The sequence below is a fragment of the Panthera tigris genome, chromosome B4, assembly GCF_018350195.1.
Source record: "Panthera tigris isolate Pti1 chromosome B4, P.tigris_Pti1_mat1.1, whole genome shotgun sequence".
NCBI lineage: Eukaryota > Metazoa > Chordata > Mammalia > Carnivora > Felidae > Panthera > Panthera tigris.
In genome coordinates this window covers 99,311,051-99,336,012 of record NC_056666.1, presented here as the reverse complement: position 1 = coordinate 99,336,012, position 24,962 = coordinate 99,311,051, and the positions used below count along the sequence as shown (strand labels likewise).

The 24,962-nt window shown below is 38.1% G+C and overlaps 1 protein-coding gene across 6 annotated transcripts in view; it reads right to left on the bottom strand.

The window, feature by feature from the left end:
• The window catches only part of ZDHHC17 (zinc finger DHHC-type palmitoyltransferase 17), a 103,900-nt gene that overhangs the window by 71,265 nt on the left and 7,673 nt on the right, over positions 1–24,962 (bottom strand). For 4 of the 6 annotated variants that reach the window (XM_042992803.1, XM_007088746.3, XM_042992800.1 and 1 more), the window contains exons 2-3: positions 10,173–10,268; positions 6,832–6,935 (exon numbers count right to left, since the gene is read on the bottom strand). In XM_042992803.1, the coding sequence (XP_042848737.1) occupies positions 6,832–6,935; positions 10,173–10,268 (200 nt within the window). The remainder of the gene's footprint in view (positions 1–6,831; positions 6,936–10,172; positions 10,269–24,962) is intronic. The other 2 variants (XM_007088747.3, XM_042992802.1) reach the window with 1 other exon arrangement.

Sequence of the window (24,962 nt, the reverse complement as noted above, 5' to 3'; positions counted from 1 at the left end):
TTTTAATAAAAAAATATTAAATCACAAAAAAGCAGTAACAAAAAGCATCAATGATTTAAAAGAACAAAAAGAAGAAAGGATATTTCACAAGCCTCAGGATTCTTTGTTTACAAATTTAGCTTTGATATTCCTTAGGGCAAATAAAAGAGGACAGAGGACATGTGGGGACAGGAAGTAGGGTGGGTAGGGAAAGAGTCCTGCGAGTTCAAGCCACTGAGACATAAGACAAAGTACACTGGGAGAGATCTAGGAAAGATGTTTTTATTTGATAAAGAAGATAGGCACTTGCAGAGAGCCTGATCCTACCCCACCTTTCAGCTTTTGAATACTGTTTGGCTACATAGTTTTTAAACTTTTTATTATGGAAAATTTTAAGCATAAGCAAAAATGGAGAGCACAGTACAATAAACTACCAAGAATGCACCATGGAGCCTCAAGAACCACCAGCTTTATTCTAAACAAAATATCACGTCCTTGGAAATATGAGACACAAAAACAAATTTAAACGAGCTTTGACTACAGTTGTATTTCTTAGAGTGGTCTCCAAAATGGGGAAGGCACACCACAGGGTGAGGTTGGGGGAGGGGTAGCGCAATAATGGGGCACTAGAAACAAACACTAAAATGTCTAACTATATTAATGCCATAGGTAATTAATCAAGCTTCACTAATATTTAACAGAGCCTTCACATTGCTGCCCTCACTGGCTCTGTACCGTATATGTACATGTGCACACACACGTGCACAACGTAATCAACCAAAGGGAAGAGCAAGAGTTTCACAATTCAGAGATGATAGTGGTATCTTAAGCTCTTTGTTCTTTTTCAGAAAACTGCCTACAAGTGCTTCGTTAAGTAAACTAGACACATTACCTTGAAGAGCAGAATCTACCTCACATTTTAAATGAGATAAGTGACCACGAAAATCTTTGTTTTTCTAGTGTATGCATGTATGTAAGTAATTGCTACACCCAATGTGGGGCTCAAACTCATGACTCGGAGATCATGAGTCGCACATTTCTCCAACTGAGCCAACCAGATGACCCGAAAATCTTCTTAACCATACAAAGAAGTGAACTGCATTTTCCCTCTAACAAAAAAGAAAAGTATTTCAAATGTACTGGCTTGGGGGGGGGGCTGAGAGGGGTAGTGACAGCAAATGAATGCACAGTATACTATCAACCATATATGCTTAAAATGGATAAAGATATTTAGTCTGTTCCTCTTCAAGGCAAAAGGGTATTTTAGACACAGTGAGAAAATAACTACTTCTACTTTAGAAGAAAACTTGCTATAAAGAGAACAGTTTTTAAAAACCGTATAGTTGAAAATGTTTGCATCATTACATAATATAGTTTCTGAAAGATCTAAATATATCACCTATGAAAACTTCCTCATGTGGATATGCTAAAATTTTTGACACAATTCTCTAACATATACGTATAAACCCATTTATTGTCATTGTAAAAATGCCAGAACCTGAATAGGTTGCAAGAACTGTCATTAAAAATGGGTATTTCAGGTTAAAAGTCAGTAAAATATTTGCTTAGTGAATAATACTGAAAAAGTAATTACTGTGACTTAGTCAATGTAGCATAGACTATAATTCTTCCATCAGGAAATTATGTATCTTTGTGAGGTTATCTTTTTTCAGAAAAAAAAATTCATTAAAACAAAGTATCCAAGTAAAATATATTTAGGATCAGATTCCAATATCATTATAATATGAAATGTTAAATCATCTAAAATAATGAGAAAGCACATTTAATTACACTGCTCTCACTATAAATAACACTTATGACAAATATATACACCAATTTCCCCTATATTAATCTACAAATTCAATGAAATTCTAATTAAAATCCCAAATGAGTATCTCATGAATTTCTCAAGTAGAACCTAAATTTCATTTGTGGGGGTGCCTGGGTGGCTCAGTCAGTTAAGTGTCTAACTTCAGCTCAGGTCATGATCTCACGGTCTGTGAGTTCAGGCCCCACATTGGGCTCTGTGCTGGACAGCTCAGAGTTTAGAGCCTGCTTCAGATTGTGTCTCCCCCTCTCTCTGCCCCTTCCCCACTTGCACTCTATGTCTGTTTGCTTGTCTCTCTCTCTCAAAAATAAACATTAAAATAAATAAAATTCATTTGTGAGAGTAAAAGGCCAAAATAGCTAGGTCAATTGTGAAGACTAAGAAATGATTAAAACAATAAATATTATACAAGATGAAATGGACCAGACTGATGTCAGCATCAGGGTAGTATAAGATATCCATCATTTTGTCCCCCTTCCAACAATAATTTGGCATCTACTCATGGACAAAAGTGCCTCTGTGGCAGTTATGGGATCCAGTACCACACTAAAAGGGAGATGAGAAGTCTCATCCATCCATGTGCTGGGTAATAGGCATACAGACCTCAGTGCCCCAGCCACAGATCCTGCAGTGGCCCATGACCTGGTTACAGTTCTTCTTGGCAATGGTCTGGGAACCCTGGACAACACTGTCTTAGACAACCTCCTACAGATGAGAGAGCCTTGTGGAAATCCAGGTTTCCAGAGGAGAACTTCTACCACATTGTTGCAGAAAAAAAACTGAAGTTTGTACACACTGGAGAGGAGTACTGAATGGTGAGCTGCATGTCTGGGAGGTGTGAAGGGGCTAGCACAGCAGCAAAATAGGACTCTGAAGGGCACTAAGGGGACACATGCCACTAACTTCTTGTGGACTCCCATCAAAATACATACAAAACTTTTACAAATCAATTACAAAAAAGACATAAGAACTCAAAATGGGTAAAAGATTTAACATGTCAGTTTGCACAGGAAGAAATGCAAACGGCTAATAAACATAGGAAATATATTCAACACTATTTGTTATCAGAGAAAGGCCAATCAAAACAGAAAACCAGGGCACCTAGGTGGCTCAGTCAGTTGAGCATCTGACTTCGGCTCAGGTCATGATCTCACAGCTCGTGAGTTTGAGCCCTGTCAGGCTCTGTGCTGACAGCTCGGAGCCTGCTTCGGATTCTGTGCCTCCCTCTCTCTCTGCCCCAACCCACTGGCATTCTGCCTCTCTCTCTCTCTCAAAAATAAATAAACATTAAAAAAAAATTTTTTTGTTTAAATAAAAAAAAAAAAACCCAGAAAACCATTTCACAACCATTAAACTGACAACAATTATTAGTGTGACAAAACTAGGATTTGGCAAGAAGTAGTCAAAGAAGAACGCATTTGCTGCAGGTTAAAGTACAAATTGGCACAGCCACTTTGGAAACCAATTTGGCAATAGTTGGTAAGGTTGAAGAAACATTCTGAAGAAGCCAGAAATTCCACTTGATTTTTCTACCCTAGAACTCTTATTTATGTATTCAGGAAAACAGGAAGAAGGATATTCATTGATGCAATCTTTGTAATACTAACAAAGTACTATAGAAGCAGTTGTAAGTATCCTTCAGTAAGTAGAATGATAGAATAAGACAAAGCAGTTAAACAATAAATTAGGTCCTTGGGGCACCTGGGTGGCTCAGTTGGTTAAGCGGCCATCTCTTGATTTCAGCTCAGGTCATGATCTCATGGCCAGCAGATCGAGACCCAGACCAGGTTCTGCACTCAGCACAGAGCCTTGCTTAAGATTCCCTCTCTCCCTCTGTCCCTCTCTTGCTCTCTCTCTCTCAAAAAACAACAAAGAAAAATAAATTAGGTCTTTATCAATACTGATAAATCGCTAAAGGTATACAGTTTTTTTTAATTTAAAAAAAAGCTGCAAAATGATATGTAAAATAGAATACAATTAGGGGCACCTGGGTGGCTCAGTCGGTTAAGCAACTGACTCTTGGTTTTGGCTCAGGTCATGATCTCACGGTTCGTGGGTTTGAGCCTTCCATCAGCCTCTGTGCCAACAGCATGGAGCCTGTTTGGGTTTCTCTCTCTCCCTCTCTCTCTGCCCCTCCCCTCCCAAAATACATAAATAAGCTTAAAAAAAAAAAAAGAATAGCATACAATTTATATAAATTTTAGGTATATATTACAATAGCATATTTTTTATAGATGTTTGTAGAAATAAATGTACAAGAATGTTCGTGAGAATAATTCACAGCACTTTCAAGAGAGGTTCCCTTGAGGAGAAGGAAGAGAGTAGTACACTGAGCAACCTGTAGCAATTACAGCAAAATGTTAGTAGCATCTGCTTAATCTGACAGTTATATTCTTCTCTACACTTTACACTGTAGGATTGAAATGTTTCACAATTTAAACGTTTTTAAAGATAGAAATTACAGACAGATACTTTTCAAGAAATTGAATAGTTAGAAGAGTATGTAAGGGATAAAAAAGGGTGGTTGTTTTCTTCTTAAGATCAAAGATACTGGAGTGTATTTGCTGATGGAAATGATGCATTTAGGTGAGACAGATTAATCACGAATCAGAGAAAGGAGATATCAAAAGAAGCAGTCTCAAAAGGAAAGATGAATGTAAAACAGTGTAATCGGTTTGCTAAATACAGGGGGCACAATGTGCTTTGATATTTGACTATATATAACATTCAAGAAGGCAGAGTGACATCAGTGAACTAAGGACCTTTGAAAGTTTGTCTCTCCACAAAAAAAATGAAAAAATGGCAAAAACTGTCAAAATTAACGCTTTCAGAACTATGGAAATTAACAAAAGGCTTTCAACAATCCAAAGAGCATTCAGTCAAAAAAACAGCTGAATTTCGGTAAGAACAGAGAACTTTGTGGTATTTTAACATATCATAGTCCCAGACTCTCTGCTCCCCAGCAGCCTTGAAAAATGTTTGTATTCCTGGTACCAACATCACCAGCTAGACTCCAAGACCTGACCTTTATTGCTTGAACTCACCAACCTTCATCCCACATTTTTCCTTAAGCTCTTCTTTCCAGCTTATCTCTTAACTCAGAAATGGAAACCAAAACCACCCCTCAAGCAATAGCAACTGCCCAGACAGGACCTCCAGCCAGTCCAGACCATCCAGACCAGTTTGAGCATAACCTCTGAATCGCACCTGCACAGACTGTGGCATAACCTCTAGAGTGACTGACAACTACCTTTACTCATTATAAGACCAAAATCTCCGCCCAAGGAGGAGCACATGACTTTTTTTTTTAACGTTTATTTATTTTTGAGAGAGAGAGAGAGACAGAGACAGAGTGGGGAAGGGGCAGAGAGAGAGGGAGACACAGAATCCAAAGCAGGCTCCAGGCTCTGAGCTGTCAGCACAGAGCCCTACGTGGGGCTCGAACTCACGAGCCGTGAGATCATGACGTGAGAGGAAGTCGGACGCTGAACCAACTGAGCCACCCAGGCACCCCAAGCACATGCCTCTTTTACATAACATACAATGTGTATACAGGCAGGTTTCCTTTTCCTTAAGGTGTGTGTGCAACCGTATGCCCATCTCTACATATGATGACAAGGATCTCCTTTTTAAATATTCATCTTAACACTAAATAAAAGGAATCCATCCACCCTTGGTCAGGGAGTCACAGCTTTGCAAGTTATTTCCCATGATCTCCTCATTTGCTGCAAATAAAGTTTAACTAATGTGACAGCTCCACCTGGTGTATCTGTGACTCCCCAAGGAGCAAACTCACACTGGTTCCCTTACACTAGTACCAGAGTAAGCAGAACAGGGATGGAGTTCTTGCAAAGCCTTCTTCCAAAAGAGAGGTCATTGTTTGACCTGTTTGGTGGTTCCCTAGAAGAGTCCACTTGAAAGGCTTATCTACTGAACCTAACTTAAACTGATTAAAAGCTTCTGTCTGGGGACTGCCAATGTTTTAACATCACAGTTGCTTGAGAGAATGTGTAACAGCTGGGGCAAAAAAAAATCTGAGGAAAGAAACAAAGGCTGAGGAATGAGATATCCATAGGGGCTTTGAAAAGCTCAGACATATTCCTGGGAATCTAGAAAGCCATGCACAAGCATAAGGTTATGTGCATATATTCAACAAAAACCTAAGAAAACCCTAAGCTCTCACATCAGATTGACTTTGAGGCTCCAGGCAAGCAAACAATGAAGGCTAAGGCATTGGAAAACTGTCTGGAAGAGTACTGAGTGTCCAAACCATACAGAAAGTCCCTCAACAAAGACCAGGATTTACTGGTTCTAGGGATTTAAGAAGTTTCTGGGGCACCTGGGTGGCTCACTCGGTTGAGCAGCCAACTCTCAGTTTCGACTCAGGTCATGATCTCACAATTTTGTGAGTTTGAGCCCCACATGGGGCTCTGTACTGACAGTGAGGAGCCTACTTGGGACTCTCTCTCTCCTGCTCTCTCTCTCTCTCTCTGCACCTCCCCCATTCACACTGTCTCTGTCTCTCAAAATAAATACATAAAGGTGAAAGAAAAAAAGAAAAAAAAGAAAAAAAGTTTCTGTCCAATCATTTACTTACCACTAACTGAGCTGACACTTCAGTGGCCACACATGACAAAGATAGTTTACAGAATTAATTTAGAAATGGCACAAATAACAACAACAAACCCCAGGAGAATCTGATATTAGAACTGTGACCTCATATAATTTTAACAGTCTAGTTTTCAACAAAAAAAATTAAAAGACATGCAAAGGAACAAGAAAGTATAATCCATTGAGGGGAACAGAGAACAATTAACAGAAACTGTCACTGAGGAATCCCAGACATTGGACTGACTAGACAAAATCTTTAAATCAGCCATGGTAAATCTGTACAAAGAGCTAAAGTATGAAAACAATATCACACCAAATAGAGTATTATCAATAAGGAGAGAGAAATACAGGTGCTCATATTTTACTTAAAACATAGATATCAAAGAAGAAAACAACTATAATAAAAAACTTACTGTGTAGCCTTCACTATGTCCCATGTGCTGTAATCATCAATATGAGTTTTCCGTCCAAGAGATTCACCATATCCATGGTTATAATGGCTTTGGGATTTGATTTCCTGTTAAAGAGTAAATTACACAAAGGCAAAAGTTCAGAAAACAGATACAGAGAACATTTCAATATTTTACTACCAGTTTTGCACTGTTTGAAGAAGGTTCATTATTGAAATGGTTGTTACCTTATTCTGAAATATGTCCTCTTCAGAGAAAAAGCATGTCAAGTAGATCTACCCCTGCACATACTCTCAAAACACAAAAGCTGCCAGACTAGAGATAGAGATGAGTGACAAATTTGCAACTGAAATTCATCTTTAGCTCCACAGAACCCTGAACTTCAACTCTCATTCTCTCAGACCAATTTGTCTTTTATTCCAGCAAAACCTCTACCTTGAGCATTCTATTTTTTATTTCTGAATTTGGTTGAGTATAGTGAACATGCAATATTACGGTACCTTCAGGTGTACAACATAGTGATTCAACAAGTTTGTACATATCTAACACTCTAAAACCCTCATCACATGCCACAGGACACCTGGGTGGCTCAGTTAAGTGTCCAACTTGTGATTTCCGCTCAAGTCATGATTTCACTCTTCCATGAATTCGAGCCCCGCATCGGGCTCTGTGCGGAGCCTGCTTGAGATTCTCCCTCTTTCTCCGCCCCTTCCCTGCTCACACTTTCTCACTCTCAAAATAAATAAACTTAAAAAAAAAATTTAGGGGTGGCTGGGTGGCACAGTCGGTGGCTCAGTCAGTTGAGCATCTGACTTTAGCTCAGGTCATGATCTCGCAATTTGTGCATTCGAGCCCCCGATGGGGTTCTGTGCTGACAGTTCAGAGCCTGGAGCCTGCTTTGGATTGTGTCTCCCTCTCTCTCTCTGCCCCTCCCCCACTTGTGCTCCCCGCGAGAGCGCGCACGTGCACGCTCTCTCTCTCTCAAAAACAAACATTTAAATTTTTGTTTTAATTTTCAAACTTTCATCACATGCCAAATAAACTCTAAAGTGGTAAAGAAACAAACCAACAGAAATTACTCTTCTATTATTTTCAGATATTATCTTTTCTTACACTCCTTCATGCTGAGGGCTTGTTAAGCATCTATGTTGAGATGAGTAAGGAACAATGGGGCAGCTCTGATAAAATGTAAATCTACTTAAATAGTTCTAAAAAGGTCAACACTCCTAATTTTAAACAGTTTTACAGAATATTACATCCCATTCAAAGCTAGTATGTTGTAATTTTGTATTTAACAAAACTTGTTATGCATAGTCAGCTTCCTCAATATAACACAGCACCAAGATACAATTATGTTTATTTTATATGACAACAAAACACAGAGCATGTTTGGCCTGCTGTACATAAAGCACTATACAATGTACTGCAACCTCAGGCCAGAACATGGTAAGGGCAGTGCAAAGTTTAAGAGGGTGCCAAAAAAATTCAGTCACCAAGAATAAAAGTGCCCAAGTGTCCACTGACAGATGAATAAAGATGTGGTATATATGTACAGTGGAATATTAGCCATAAAAAAGAATGAAATCTTCCCATTTGCAGCAACATGGATGGAGACAGGGTATAATGCTAAGTGAAATAAGTCAGAGAAAGAGAAATATCACGTGATTTCACTCATATGTAGTATTTAAGAAGCAAAGAAAGAGACAAACCAAAAAACAGGCTCTTAAGAACAAACTGATGGTTACGGAGGGGAGGTGGGTGAGGGGATGGGTGAAATGGGTCAAGGGGATTAAGAATACAATTATCATGAGCACTGAGAAATGCAGTAATTCCATTAGCAACAGCTTGGTGTAACAGAAAAAGTCCTTAACTGAGAGGCTACTGAATCCAAAGTCTGCCATTTTCTTATCTAGGCTACACCCAGTGAGGCAATTCACTACTGTAGGATTCAGGTCCCTTATTTGTAAAAAGAGAAGGATGAATACTCACTCTCCCTCTCCAGCTCTCCTACCTGAGCGCTTTCTCTCTCACTCTCTCTCAAAACAAAACAAACAAACAACAACAACAACAAACTTAAAAAAAAAAGAGAAGGATGAATAAAATCAGGTCAGAGTTTCTCTGAGGTGCCTCAAGGACCAACAACAAGGTGTTAAAGAGCTTCATTACTCTCAATTCTTTAAACACAGCATTTTGTTATCTACCCTGCCTTTTAGATACTGAGGTTTTATATAAGATTTCTTTAATTGAAAAAACATTAGCAGCTTTTTTAAAAAAGTTTAAAAACTACTAGATTACAAGTCCTCCAGGATCCCTTCTAAGGCTAACACAGTGATTTTCTGTATTGGAGTAAAGAAATTATGCCATATGAAGATCCTTAAAGTACATAGTTCGCAGCCAAAGGTTTTTACAACCCTGGTGTTGTTGAAGAGAACTGGAATGAGAAAGCACCTCCCCAATCTAATGCTGACACAGTAGACAAGAATGAGAGGAGCTGGGAGAGCTCAGCTGCTGCACACTGCTGCAAAGAGAAATCAACATGACAGAACTGAAACTTACACAGCAGGTACAGGCAAATGCTGGCTTGTGTATCAAGATGATAGATGCCACAATACACGTTTATTCACATGTCCAGATGGAATATAACCAACTAACTAGTTACCAACTGTCTGTGTGCAATCTAGTTAACTTTTTTTAAATGCCAGACTTATTAAACCTTTAGGTGACATTCATTTTTAAAAGCGGCAGTGGGAGGGGGGACATCTGTGGGGGACATGAGGGTTTGTGAGATCGAGCCCCACGCCTGGCTCCATGCTGAAAGTGCGGAGCCTGCTTGAGATTCTCTCACCTCCTCTCTCTCTGCCCCTTCCCTGCTCATGTGCGCATGCACACTCTCTCAAAATAATCTTTTTTCTTAAAAAAAAAAAAAAAAAACCAACTTAAAAAAATTAGCAGTCTCCAACATAAAGGCTAATATGCTTGATATAAAGATGCTAACAAATACAGCTAAGGATATAGTTTCCTTAATGGCAGACTCTCTCAAAACTCTCAAAACACTCTCTCAAACACTCAACACTCTCTCAAAACAATCTTTTTTCTTAAAAAAAAAAAAAAAAAAACTTAAAAAAAATTAGCAGTCTCCAACATAAAGGCTAATATGCTTGATATAAAGATGCTAACAAATACAGCCAAGGATATAGTTTCCTTAATGGCAGATGATACTGAAATGTGTCTGAAAATAACAGGGCCACACAGAGAATTCAGGGCAGCATGAATGAAGGCTTCCCAGGTCAGCCACACTCCCCATAAAAACATACAGATACCAATGTGAAAGAATGATGGTTCACCTGGTGAGAGAAGGATGCATCTTCCTGTTCTTGGGGAGTGTGTGCACTCCCTGGACTCTTCTGACTGTTCTGGACTCTCTGGCCATATACCAAGCTCTGAGAAAAGCATGAATAACATCACATTTGACAAAATAGGCAAAGGATATGAAGAGAATTCAAAGGGGGCAAAATACAATTGCTGGAGAGAGAGAAAGGGAGCAAGAGAGATGAAAAGATGCCATAATTCCAACCCCCGCCCCCCTCCAAAAAGGGAGAAATCAATTTAACAGCATTCTAGGGTGTATACATGTTACCTACAAGGCACATGTTACCTGCCTGTCTTTGGTGCACAGCCCACATACACAGTGAATTAGCAAGCCAGCAGGGATTAAGTATATGCCTGTGACTTGCACTGTGTAAATGTCTGCTGTCAGGTATCATTCTAATAGGATAGACTCTGAATCAAGAAGTGAAAGGTACTTAACTATATAATTTTGAGTCGCTCACATTTAATCCCATTAAATGTAGAGAGATAAAATTAGAGCACTATAAAGGGTTTCTGATAAGAACAAATAAAAGGAAAAAAGGTCTACGCACACTTGACTAACTTTTAAGTTCCAGCTAAAATTGACAAGCCAAACATGAGAACTTCTTAAAACCTGAGGTAGTGATGAATTAAATTCTATGGATACCATAAGGATTTTTTAAAAAGGAGTATCGGTTATATATAACAAAAAGACAGCACAAGAACAAAACAAATATAACCAAGGGAATAATGAATAAGGAAAACCAGTAGACATTACAAGATTGTAAAATGATTTTTAAATGTATTTAGGTAATAGTGCCAGCAGATGGCACTACACTCAAGACAACTCTTCCTAACTTTTTTTGCTGCACTCTTAACAGATTAGACAAAAATGATTTGATTATACAATGGAAAGATTTCGAATCAAGTTTTTTCAGTAAGCAACAGGTCCCATTTATTACATATTCTACTGTGGTCCTGGATCCCTGGCTAACACTACATGATAGTTGATTCTTTCTCTTTCTTTTCTTTTCTTTTTTTTTTTTTTTTAACAATTGTTGCTTCTAATAAAGAATCCAATTTGACCCACAGGTTCTCTCATACTGTAGTAGTACCACCATCACCTCAATCCAAACTATCAAATTAATCTTGCTTGCTTCCAACAAACTTTAGAGTGGGAAACTGTTCCTCACCTAGCTTCTTTAAAAACTGGTTTTCAGGGGCAGCGAGGTGGCTCAGTCAGTTGAAGCGTCCAACTTCAGCTCAAGGTCATGATCTCACAGATTGTGGGTTCGAGCCCCTCATTGGGCTCAGGCTCTGTGCTGACAGCTCAGAGCCTGGAGCCTGCTTTGGATTCTGTGTCTCCCTCTCTCTCTGCCCCTTCCCCCCTCATGCGCTCGCTCTCTCTCTCTCTCTCTCTCTCTCTCTCTCAATAATAAAACTAAATAAATAAACAAACAACTGGTTTTCACTTTATTTCCCTCTGGAATCCATATGTATACAAATATTTGTAACTATATACATATGTATATGGCATACTGTTTTTTTCTATCCACAGGCATTTGATGAATAGATGCCTGCATGTGTATTTTTCTCCCTTTCCTACCTTCTTAGAAATAAACTTTATTTTTAGGATTTTTATTCAGAAGTTTCAGATTTACAAATAATGCAAAGTTCTCATATTCTACACACCCAGTTTCCTCTAATATGAATACCTAGCATTAGTATGCCATATTTGTTACAATTAATGAACCAATATTAATATATTATTATTATTATTATTATTAACTGAAGTCTATATTTTAGTCAGATTTCCTTAGTTTTTACATAATATCCTTTTTCTCTTCCAGGATCCCATCTAAGATATCACATTACATTTAAGTTGTCATGGCTCCCTAGGCTTCTCTTGGCTTTAATAATTTCTCAGACTTTCCTTGTTTTTGATGATCTTGACAGTTTTGAGTAGTCAGGTATTTTACAGAATGACCCTCAACTGGGATTTGTCTGGATTTTTTTTCATTGTCAGACTAGAGTTATGTGTTTTTAGGAGAAAATGTTTTCTAATTTAACCTAATTTTTAAATTTTCTTTCAACACTACTGTACAATCCTTATTTGTCCAAATACTTTTATGTAGTCTGTAATTATAGTATTCATATTTTATATTCTTCCATTTTACATTTCTTCATACCATTACAGGTAGTTTTTATAAGTAATGCTTTTTACCACTACAAAATACTTAAACTGATATACTGAAACATTTCCTTGTCACTTGAACATTCAGGTTAATCTTACATTTCCTAACTAAACTCAGATGTTTTTTTCTTAGGCATTCCCTTCTTAGTCCTCCCCTAACATTCTCTTGACCATTGGACTGTAAACTATAACAAGTCAAATTTCATATTTCACTAGAGATTCTCAATTTTATCTTCCAACTACAGGATTCGGACCAGCATTCTTTTAATATATCTCCTAGTTGGCCTGAAAATCTTATGGAAGTCACCTTCTCTCCTTCCTGCCTTTCACACCCACAGCCAACTCTTCTCACCAGTAGTCCAAGCTCAAGTGCTGGTCACACTTCCAATTTGGCTCCAGAAAACTATAGGGCAAACACAAAATGTCCTGTCTGTGGCAAATTCTGAGGAAGTATCTCTTAAGCACTGTAAGCTGTTTTGTTTGTTTTTTAAATGTGTGAGTCAAGTGCACGTGTACATTAGGTTTCAAATTTAATTACCAAATTGCAAATATCATGGCAAAGAAACACTGAAAAGCCTAAAAGAAGAAATTCACAAATCACATCTTCAATTGGGAACAAACAAAGGCACTCAGGTACCTAGCTCAGTAGTTAACAATCAGGAAGTTCTGAGCAAAATTACAGATTACACGTACAATTTATTTTTTAATTTTATTTTTTTAATTTACATCCAAATAAGTTAGCATATAGTGCAACAATGATTTCAGGAGTAGATTCCTTAATGTCCCGTACCCATTTAGCCCATCCCTCCTCTCACAACCCCTCCAGTAACCGTCTGTTTGTTCTCCATATTTAAGAGTCTTTTATGGTTTGTCCCCCTCCCTGTTTTTATATTATTTTTGCTTCCTTCCCTTATGTTCATCTGTTCTGTGTCTTAAAGTCCTAATATGAGTGAAGTCATATATTTTTCCTTCTCTGACTCACTAATTTTGCTTAGCATAATACCCTCTAGTTCCATCCATGTAGTTGCAAATGGCAAGATTTCATTCTTTTTGATTGCCGAGTAATACTCCATTGTATAAATATACCACATCTTCTTTATCCATTCATCCATTGATGGATATTTGGGCTCTTTCCATACATTGGCTACTGTTAATAATGTGCTATAAACATGGGGGTGCATGTGTCCCTTTGAAACAGCATACTCGTATCCCTTGTATAAATACCTAGTAGTGCAATTGCTAGGTTGTAGGGCAGTTCTATTTTTAATTTTTTGAGGAACTTCCATACTGTTTTCCAGAGTGGCTGCACCAGTTTGCATTCCCAACAGCAGCGCAAAAGGGTTCTTCTTTCTCCACATCCTCGCCAACATTTGTTGTTGCCTGTATTGTTAATGTTAGCCATTCTGACAGGTGTAAGGTGGTATCTCATTGTGGTTTTGATTTGTATTTTCCTGATGATGAGTGATGTTGAGCATTTTTTCATGTGTCAGTTGGCCATCTGGATGTCTTCTTTGGAGAAGTGTCTATTCGTGTCTTTTGCCCATTTCTTCACTGGATTCTTTGTTTTTTGGGTGTTGAGTTTGATAAGTTTATAGATTTTAGATACTAACCCTTTATCTGATATGTCATTTGCAAATATCTTCTGCCATTCTGTCAGTTGCCTTTTAGTTTTGCTGACTGTTTCCTTCATTGTGCAGAAGATTTTTATTTTGATGAGGTCCCAATAGTTCATTTTTGCTTGTTTCCCTTGCCTCCGGAGATGTGTTGAATAAGAAGTTGCTGTGGCCAAGATCAAACAGGTTTTTGCCTGCTTTCTCCTCACGGATTTTGATGGCTTCCTGTCTTACACTTAGGTCTTTCATCCATTTTGAGTTTATTTTCGTGTATGGTGTAAGAAAGTGGTCCAGGTTCATTCTTCTGCAGGTCGCTGTCCAGTTTTCCCAGCACCACTTGCTGAAGAGACTGTCTTTATTCCATTGGATATTCTTTTCTGCTCTGTCAAAGATTAGTTGGCCATACGTTTGTGGGTTCATTTCTGGGTTCTCTATTCTGTTACATTGATCTGAGTGTCTGTTTTCGTGCCAATCAGATGTACAATTTAAAATTTTTTTTTTCAACGTTTTTTATTTATTTTTGAGACAGAGAGAGACAGAGCATGAACGGGGGAGGGTCAGAGAGAGAGGGAGACACAGAATCGGAAGCAGGCTCCAGGCTCCGAGCCATCAGCCCAGAGCCCGATGCGGGGCTCGAACTCACGGACCGCGAGATCGTGACCTGGCTGAAGTCGGACGCTTAACCGACTGCGCCACCCAGGCACCCCAGATGTACAATTTTAAAAGATCATCTAGGGGCACCTGGGTGGCTCAGTCGGTTAAGCGTCCGACTTCAGCCAGGTCACGATCTCGCGGTCCGTGAGTTCGAGCCCCGCATCGGGCTCTGGGCTGATGGCTCGGAGCCTGGAGCCTGCTTCCGATTCTGTGTCTCCCTCTCTCTCTGACCCTCCCCCGTTCATGCTCTGTCTCTCTCTGTCTCAAAAATAAATAAACTTAAAAAAAAAAATTAAAAAAAATAAAAGATCATCTAATCATTTTTTTTTCCTCCTCACCACCTCCACAATACGTTTTTCCTCCTTCCTGTATGATTTACTAAAAGGCATTTCCAACTACCAAAATGTTCATACTAAATCTCATTCAATCTGGATTTAGTCTCCCAAAATTTCAGGTGTAATTATTATTTTTTTTAATGTTTATTTATTTTTGAGAGAGAGAGAGAGAGAGAGAGACAGAATGTGAGCAGGGGAGGGGCAGAGAGAAAGGGAGACACAGAATCTGAAGCAGGTTCCAGGCTCTGAGCTGTCAGCACAGAGCCTGATGCAGGGTTCAAACTCACAAACTGTAAGATCATGACCTGAGCCAAAGTCAGACGCTTAACCAACTGAGCCACCCAGGTGCACTTCAGGTGTAATTAATTAGCTACCAAGTCTTACTATTTTTCTCCAAACAAATTCATCAGTTCTTTTCTGTTATTGCCTCTATAATACCTTCTCAAATAGTCTGTCTACCTTGCTGTTCCAATCACTCCCCTGTTTAAAATCTATAATCATGTATATAGGGGTAAAACGGTAACATTTCAGTAATCATGCAAAATTGCATGAATTGGCCCCAACTTCTTCCAGCTTTGGTATCCACCATTTCCTTCCAAGCATCCTACATGTTTTTGTTTGTTTAAATGTTTATTTATTTTTGAGAGAGAGAGAGCAGAGCAGGAGAGGGGCAGAGACAGGGAGACACAGGATCCCAAGCGGGCTCTGAGCTGACAGCAGAGAGCCTGTGAGATCATGACCTGAGCAGAAGTCTGATACTCAACCAACTGAGCCACCCAGGCACACCAGCATCCTGTATGTTTAACAGCCATTCCAAGGTTTTGTATATTGAAAACCTCAGTGTCCTTTTGCTCATGTTAGCTATTCCACTTAGAAGGCACACCCCATCTCAGGTCTAGCAAACTTTTACAAATCCTTCAATTCACAATTCAAATGTCATTACAACATTCCTTGTTTCCCTGAGGCAGAGTTAGTGATCCAGTTTTCTGTGTTCTGCAAACAATAATTACAGTACTGTGTGATGGTGTGTTAGTTTCCCATTGCAGGTGTAATAGGTTACCACAAACTTAGTGGCTTAAACCAACACAAATATATGATCTTATAGTTCTGGAGATCAGAAGTCCAAAATCAAACATCAGTATCACAGGTGTCAACAGAGCCATGCTCCCTGAAGAGGTACTAAGGTAGAAGCTATTCTTTGCCTCTTCCAGCTCTGGTGACTTCTGGCACTCCCTGGGTTGTAGCAATATCACTCCAATTTCAGGCCAGCATCTCCGAATCTCTCCAGTCTGCTTCATATAGCCTTCTGCATGCGTGTGTGTTCAAATCTCCTTCTGCCTCCCTTTTATAAGGATACATGTGACTATAATCAGAGTCTGCCTGGATATCTAAGATAACTTCCCCATCTAAAGACCCTTTATTTAATTATCCCTAGAAGCTCTTTTCCCTTCATAAAGTAACAGAGGTTCCAGGGATTAAGACTTGATATCTTTGGAGGGCCATCATTCTGCTTACCATAGGACAGAGGCAAGTTCATATTACATAAACTGGTGCTATCTGTAGTTTTCTCTTGGCTATCAAATACCCTCAATCATCGGTGATAATGTGTCTCTCTCCTGTGGAGCATTTTGAGATTTCTGAAATTCACCCCATGAGGACAAACAGTAACTCTTAACCAAACTTTGGTCAGGGTCCTCTGAGCCCTCTTCTCAACTAGGTCTCGCCCTTATTCCCCATAACTTTACTAGGACTGCACAGTTTAGCTTTCAGAAAGAATTCTGTTAAGTTAGTTTAGCAAGAATCCCCCTACCCTTGATGTCTCCTTTTAGTATTCCCATCCACTGAGCCCCTCATTCTGTTATAAATCCCCAATTGTCCCTGCTGTATTCAGAACTGAGCCCAGTTCTATACTGAGGGGCTTCTTTCCTCCCTATTGTAATAGTTCCCGAATGAAATTCATTTTTCCCATTCTAACTATTGTCCAGCTCTGGTTTTCTCTGACAGAACCTCCCTCTGTAACATTTTCTGGTATAAAATAGGCATTCTCTAGCTCATTTCTAAAACTCCTCCTCAGCTCTTATGCTAGTGGTATAACCCTGGGATTGCTTATGCCAAGCAGAAAACTTTCTTTTGGTAAGTTTATTTCATGATGGCTCTAATCTAGCCTCTAAAGTGTTTGCCTGGTCCAAAGGAAATACTCTTAACATCACTGCACACACAGAGGAAGCCCTGTCTCTGGCTCTTCCACTGCAAGGCTATTTTATGTATCCCTTACCTTTATACTTCACCAGGAAAGCAGCGGCAGCCCCCCATCTCTGGGCCTTCAAAAACTCCAGGGGACCCAAATCACACTTTTCCATGAATTCTTTAACAAGACAGCATCCCAAGAGAAGCCTAACTATTTTTTGCAACCCAGCAGACATCCAGCTATAGACACATTTTCCCTCCTGAAAAGTGCCCGTCTTTCAAAGAAATTGTTTGCAACCTACAAAGGACAATAAAAACACTACATCACTCCATTTTGCCTTGATAACTCTTCAAAGAGCCCTTCTTCCCAGTAAAGTCTCTATTTTGTATAAGCTGGAGGTAATAGAGTTCCAGGACAAATCATGGCCACTTCCCATCAAGTTCAGCATCTCTGTTTACACTACAGGGATCTTTTGTCAGCTATTGTCCTCAGCTTTGAGCTCCAGGAAACATGCTTAGATGACAAGAAGAGTTTCACTTAATATCTTATTATATACAAATACATCATAAAGCATTTATCCTTTCATACCTAGTACTTTTCACTTAACATCACGTTTCTTAGATTTTTCTGTGCTGATAGATGTTGTTCTAGTTTATTCAATGCAACTGCTACATGGTACTTGATTAGATGAATAAATAACATACATTTCCCTGAGACTTTTTGCCGTTATAAACCATGAACAATCTTACACAGAGCTTACCTGTAAAAGTTTCTCTGTGGTAAATACCTAGTAGTACAACTTCTGGATAAAAGGACTTTGAGTGTCTTCAACTTCATTAAATTACTTTCTAAGGTGGTAGTACCAGTTTATACTCTCACTAGCAATGCAGTTTTCCTTTCACTATACTTGGATTTACCAAACTTAATTTTTAGGAAATCCGATGGGTACCAAACTTATACCTTGTTTTGATCTGCATTTCCCTGAATCAAAGTGAAGAAAGTTTATCCAGGAGAAATCAACTGTATCAATGGAAATGAGAAGTCAAGAAGGATAAGGGCCTCATGCTGACCAGTGGATTTAGCAACATAGATGCTGCTTTACTTTGACAAGGTAGAGCATATGCCAGGCGGAACTGATTAAAGATAAGATGGGAAGGAAAGGAACTGGGAACAGCAAATATAAGCAACTTTTCTGAGGAGTTCTGCTATAAATAAAAGCAAAGAAATAGGGCAGAAGACAGAAGGTAAGTGGGATAAAAAGAAAATATGGTTTTGGTTTGGGGATTTTTTTAGGATGGGAGAAATCACTAGTACATATAATCTGATAAAGCTAAAAACTGATGAAGTAGGAGTATGAGAACTGCTGGAGAGACGCCATAAGTCAGCCTGAGAGGATAGAAATCAGTGTAACTAAACATATACAGTACTTTTATGCTGAAAACCACAAAACACTGATGAAAGAAATCAAAGATGTAAATAAACAGACATACCATATTCATGGATTGGAAGACTTAACATGGTAAAGATGCCAATTCTCCCCACATTGATACATGGGTTTAATGCAATTCCTATCAAAATCCTAGCAAAAATTTTTGTAGATGTAGACAAGGTTATTCTAAAATTTATATAGGAAGGCAAAATAGCTAAAATAATTCTGAAAAAAGATTAACAAAGTAAGAAAGCAGTGACTCAATTTCAAGACCTATTATATAGCTACAGTAATCAAGATGGTATAGTGCTGGCTGAGGGATAGATATATAGATCAATAAAGCTGAACACAGAACCCAGAAATAAACACACACAAATACGTTCAACTGATTTCTGACAACAATGTAAAACTAATTCAGTGGAAGAAAGGTAAGCTTTTCAACAACGGGTATTGAAGCAGCTGGACCTTTACAGGCCAAAAAAAAAAAAAAACCACAAAAACAAACAAACAAAAAAGAAAACAAAAAAACAAAAACCCTCAACCTAATTCTCACACTTTATGCAAAAAAAAAAAAAAAAAAAAACAACTCAAAACTGATCCTGAACTTCAATATTTCAATGAAACTATAAACTGTAAACAAGAAAAAGAAAGTCTTTGAGATCTATGGCTAGGCAAGGAGAATCTTAGACTTGACAGAAAAAAATACAGCCCATAAAAGTAAAAATGTATAAACTGGATCTCATCAAAATTTGAACTTATCCTCGAGGGGTGCCTGGGTGGCTCAGTCGGTTAAGCGGCCAACTTCAGCCCAGGTCACGATCTCGCGGTCCGTGAGTTCGAGCCCCGCGTCGGGCTCTGTGCTAACAGCTTGGAGCCTGGAGCCTGTTTCAGATTCTGTGTCTCCCTCTCTCTCTGCTCCTCCCCTGTTCATGCTCTGTCTCTGTCTCAAAAATAAATAAACGTTAAAAAAAAAAAATTAAAAAAAAAAAATTTGAACTTATCCTCTAATAAAGACCCTGTTGAGGTTGAAAAGACAAGTTATTGACTGGGAGAAAATATCTGCAAACTAAGACAAAGAACTAGTGTCTAATATACATACTAAAAACTCTCAAAACTCACCAGTAAAATAAAGAATCAATTGAAAAAAAAACTGGCACAAGACATTGTTATGGGCTGAACTGTGTCACCCCAAAATCAATTTGTTGAAGCCTAGCTGCCAGTACCTCAGAATGTTACTGTATTTGGAGCAGGCCCTTTAAAGAAGGAATTAAGTTTAAATGAGGTCATGAGGGTGGGCCCTAATCCAATCTAACTGGTGTCCTTAAAGGAAGAGGATATCTGGACACAGACACCAGGGGCACTGTGAGCACAGAGGAAAAACCATGTGAGGACACAGCAAGAGAGCAGCCATCTATAAGCTAAAGAGTGGGACCTCAGAAAAAAACAAACCTACTAACACCTTGATGTTGGACTTCCAGTCTCAAGAACTATGAGAAAATAAATTTCCATTATTTAAGCTACCTTGTGTGTGGTGTTTGTATGCCCTAGCAAACAAAGAGGATATGAAGATTTCACCCAAGAGGATATAAAGACATATTTCACCCAAGAGGATATAAAGATGGCAAATAAGCACATGTAAACATAGTTGGCATCATGTGCCATTAGGGAAATGCAAATTAACACCACAATGACTTATAATCATATACGTATTAAAATGGGCTACAATCATTAAGTGTCAACACCAAATGCTGGTGAGGATACAGAGATCAGATCACTCACACACTGCTGGTTGTGTACAGTCACTATGGAAACCAGCTTGACAGTTTCCTAAAAACACTGACATAAAACTACCATATAACCCAGTAATTGCACTTCCGGGCATTTATCCCAGAGAAATGAAAACTTATGTTTACACAGGACCTGCACACAAATGGTTAACGTAGCTTCATTTATAATAACCAAAACCTGTAAACAACCCAGATATCTTTCAATAGGTAAATGATTAAACAAACTGTAGTATACCCATATACTACCCAGTAATAACAAGGAACAAACTGATGATGTCCGCTACAACCAGATCAATCTCCAGAGTATTATGCTGATTGAAAAAAGCCACGCCCAAAAGGTTACAAACAATTATGATTCCATTTAAATAACATTCTTAAAATTACAAAAACTACAGAAATGGATACTAGATTAGCATGATATACAAAGGCAATACAAAGGATCTTTCTGGTGATGGAAATGTTCTATATCTTCAGTGATTCAATATCAATCTCCCAGTTGTGATATTACTCTATAATTCTACAAGGTGTTACCATTGGGAGAACCTGGGTAATGGGTACACAAGATCTCTCTGCACTTTTTCTTACAACTGCATGTGAATCTAAATGATCTCAAAATAAAAAGTTTAAGTTAAAGAAAAATTATCAACTTAAAATTTTTTAATTTACACAATTTATCATAAATAAAATATACCTCAACAAAAATGGCTCTGCAGTAAAAAAAAATATTTTTAAAAAACATACACATGGTTAAAAAATCATCCAGGGGCACCCAGGTGGCTCAGTCGGTTAACTGTTTGACTCTTGATTTCAGCTCAGGTCACGGTTCATGGGTTCAAACCCCGCATCAGGCTCTGCACTGACAGTGTAGAGCCTGCTCAGGATTCTCTTTCTCTCCCTGTCTCTCTGCCCCTCCCTTGCGCGCGCGCGCGCGCTCTCTCTCTCTCTCTCTCTCTCTCTCTCAAAATAAATAAATAAACTTTTAAAAAATTTTAAAGAAAGAAGATTTTCAGGGCACCTGGGTGGCTCAGTCAGTTTAGCCTCCGACTCTGGCTCAGGTCACAATCTCGCAGTTTGTGGGTTTGAGCCCCTGTCCAGCTCTATCCTGACAACTCAGAGCCTGGAGCCTGCTTCAGATGCTATGTCTCCCTCTCTGTCTGCCCCTCTTCCACTCATGCTTGTCTCTCTCTCTCTCTCTCTCAAAAATGAATATAAAAAAATTTTTTTAATTGAAAATGATTCTCTCTCCCTCGCTTTTTGCCCCTCCCCCACTTGTGCACCCGTCTCTCTCAAAAAAACAAAAAGCAAACAAACAAAAAACCCATCCAGACCAGTGTTGTGCAATAGAGCTTTCTGCAATTATGGACGTATTCTACATTTCTGTGCTGTCTCAAACAGTAGCTGCTGACCACACATAGCTAATAAACACTTGGAACTTGACTAATGTGACTGAAAAGCTGAACTTTTTACTATTTTCATTCTAATTAGTTTAAATTTAAATTGCCACATGTCATTGGTGGTAGCTACCACATTAACTAGGCAGGTCTAGGAGAAACCAAGATGACAGAACAGCATGGAAGTTTTTTTGTGTGTATCACATCCATGAAATACAGCCAGATCAACACTAAACCATCCTGCACACCTAGAAAACTGATTTGAGGATTAACATAATAATCTGCACAACCTGAACCACAGAACTCAGCAGGCTGTGTCTGTTTATAATATACACTTTAACTTCCCTGTTTATAGTCAAATAATATTATAAAACTGCATTAAATATAAGAACTTTAAAAAAAAAGGCAGGTCTAGATATTACAAAGAATGGTAAAAATAATTATATGCTAAGATGGAACTATGTCCTAAGTGTATTAAGAAAAAATGCATCGGTTATATACTTTACCTTCTACTGTACACCTTCTATACTCCTTAAATTTTTAACAACAATCATGTGCCATGTTTCTTAAAAGCCAAAAACCCATACTGGAATTTAAATTTCTGATACCTTGAAAATTCACACATATTATTCAACAATATAGAATAAATCAGATGTTAGGATGACAGTTCAGAAAGGTTTAAGTTTTTATTTGGTCTGCTATCTTATAGTGCTAAATTCTAGTTTGTCAATTTTTTCCCCCCAAGTGTGACTTTTTTTTGGATTTGGTTACATTCAACTATCCACAGAAAAAAAGAAGACAAGGAAAAAACAAGTTTAGAAAATGGAAACTTATGAAATCAACTTAATTAACTTCTTACACAAAGAGTTGAAAGATCTTGGATATTCGTATTGAGTGTTCAATCAGAAAGGAAAATTCCCTTAGAAAGAATGTCTACAGTTTATTCATGACCATAGTCACAGAAATGCAAATGGAGAGTAGTGAATATTTATAATTACAATGAAGGGTGATAACACAAATGATAGTGTGACTCTTCAAAAAGTTTTACACCGGAGGTGCCTAGACTCAAGCCAGCACTTGTCCTCTCATCAGCTACTACCACAGATTTAATGCTAAGAATACTTATCTCCAACCCCTCCAAAGCCTCCCCTGATCCATAACTAGGGTTATTTCATTTCCTTTCAAGGGATTTTATTAATGAAAACATATGTTCCCTTATGAGTTTAGACTAAGCAGAAGAAAGAAAAAAAATAAATTGAGTTAACAAAAATTTTGAAGCAGTGTTTTTACAAAAATCTAGTTTTAGGATTTCAAGTCAATTATTCAAAAAAGTAACCTTACAGCAACTGCCAAAACGGAGTCCTCCCCTAACTTCTTTAATAACAAAAGCTGATAGTAACTCTGATAGTTTTTCTATTATATAATCAAAACTAATTTGTGTTTTGGCCTATTAAATTATATGGCAGAGTATATACGAGGATTATGAATTTGGAGTCAGAGTTTAGATTCTAATATAAACTCTGCCAACTGCTAATGATGTGAACTTGAATAAATTACCTCACCTCTCTGACTCTGCTTCCTAATCTATAAACAGTTCAATAATACCTACTTTTCAGAACTGTAAAAAGTAAATGAGCAGTACACAGAAATAACCAAAATGTCCTTCGGTAGGTGAATAAACAAACTATGGTATATCCAGAAAATGAAACAGTATTCAGCATTAAAAAAGAAATGAGTTGTCAAGTCATGAAAAAACATGGAGGAAACTAAAATGCTATTACTAAGTAAAGAAGCCAGCCTGAAAAGGCTACATACTGCATGATTCCAACTACGTGGCTTTACAGTAACAGCAAAACTATGAAAACAGTTAAAATATCAGTGATTGCCAGTTAGCAGGAAGGGAGGGATGAACAGGTGGAGCACAGAGGATTTTTAGGGCAGTGCAGCTATTCCATATACTACTGTAATAGTGGATGCATTATACATTTGTCAAAACCCATAGAATTTATGCCAAAAGTGAACCCTAAGGTAAACTATGGCCTTTCGGTGATGATGATGTATCAATGTAGGCTCATAAATGTAACAAATGTAACTCTGATGCAGGATATTGATGGGGAGGGTGGTACAGGTGTGTGGGCAGCCAGTATATGGGAAATCTCTGTACTTCCTGTTCAATTATGCTGTGAACTCAAAACTAGTCTAAAAAATAAAGTCTATTAAAAAAAACTTTTAAGAATTTTTGAAAAGTAAATGAGGGCATCTGTAATCCCGGGGCATTGCTAACCAGTGCCTTGGCAAATAATAATACTCAATCAACTCTATGACTGTATTATCACTATCACACTGTGCTGCACTTTTAAAAAGGAGCAACTAAATTCAAACAGTAAGCCTGGATTCAAATTCAGTACTGCCACTTACCAGCAAGTTACTTACCCTCTCTCTGCCTCTATTTCCTCATTTATAAAATAGGTATGAAAAAATGTACGAATTAAATGAATGAATATATATGCAGAACTGTTTCAGGATAGTGACTAGTTCATGGTTATAATTTGATAAATGTTAGCAATTACCATTATTGTGATCTATCAAACCAAAGAGATAACATGAATAGCAATAAGTACAATGCCTCATATATTAAATGTCAAGTTACCCTCCTTCCTCCTCCTGGAGTAAAAGTTTTCCCACATATCAAGTATGTATCACTGAACGGGGAACAAAATATGAGAGTTTATAAGATAAGAATCATCTCTGGAACTTTTTCAAAATATGCATACCACAAACCCACATACTAAATTGGAAACTGTGAGAGGTGTGCATGGAAATAAGTGTATTCTAACAAAATTCTCAGTAAGATTCTAATACACACACACACACACACACACACACACACACACACACACACTCATATTCTTACTTCACCTAACCCATCTCCCACACAAATCCAGTTGTGATAAAGTTACTGAATACCAGTGATTAATGGGATTCAATGCACTGAAATCTGTATTTTAATATAAGTTTCTTGGAGTACCTATGTATTGCCCAGATAAGGGACAAATATAGCCCTGGCAAATTTAGCCCACAGGTCAAATCTGGCCCATCACCTGATTTTACATATAAAGTTTTATTGGAACACAGCACATCCAATCATTTCCATATTGTCTTTGGCTGCTCTCATATGACCACCACAGAACTGAG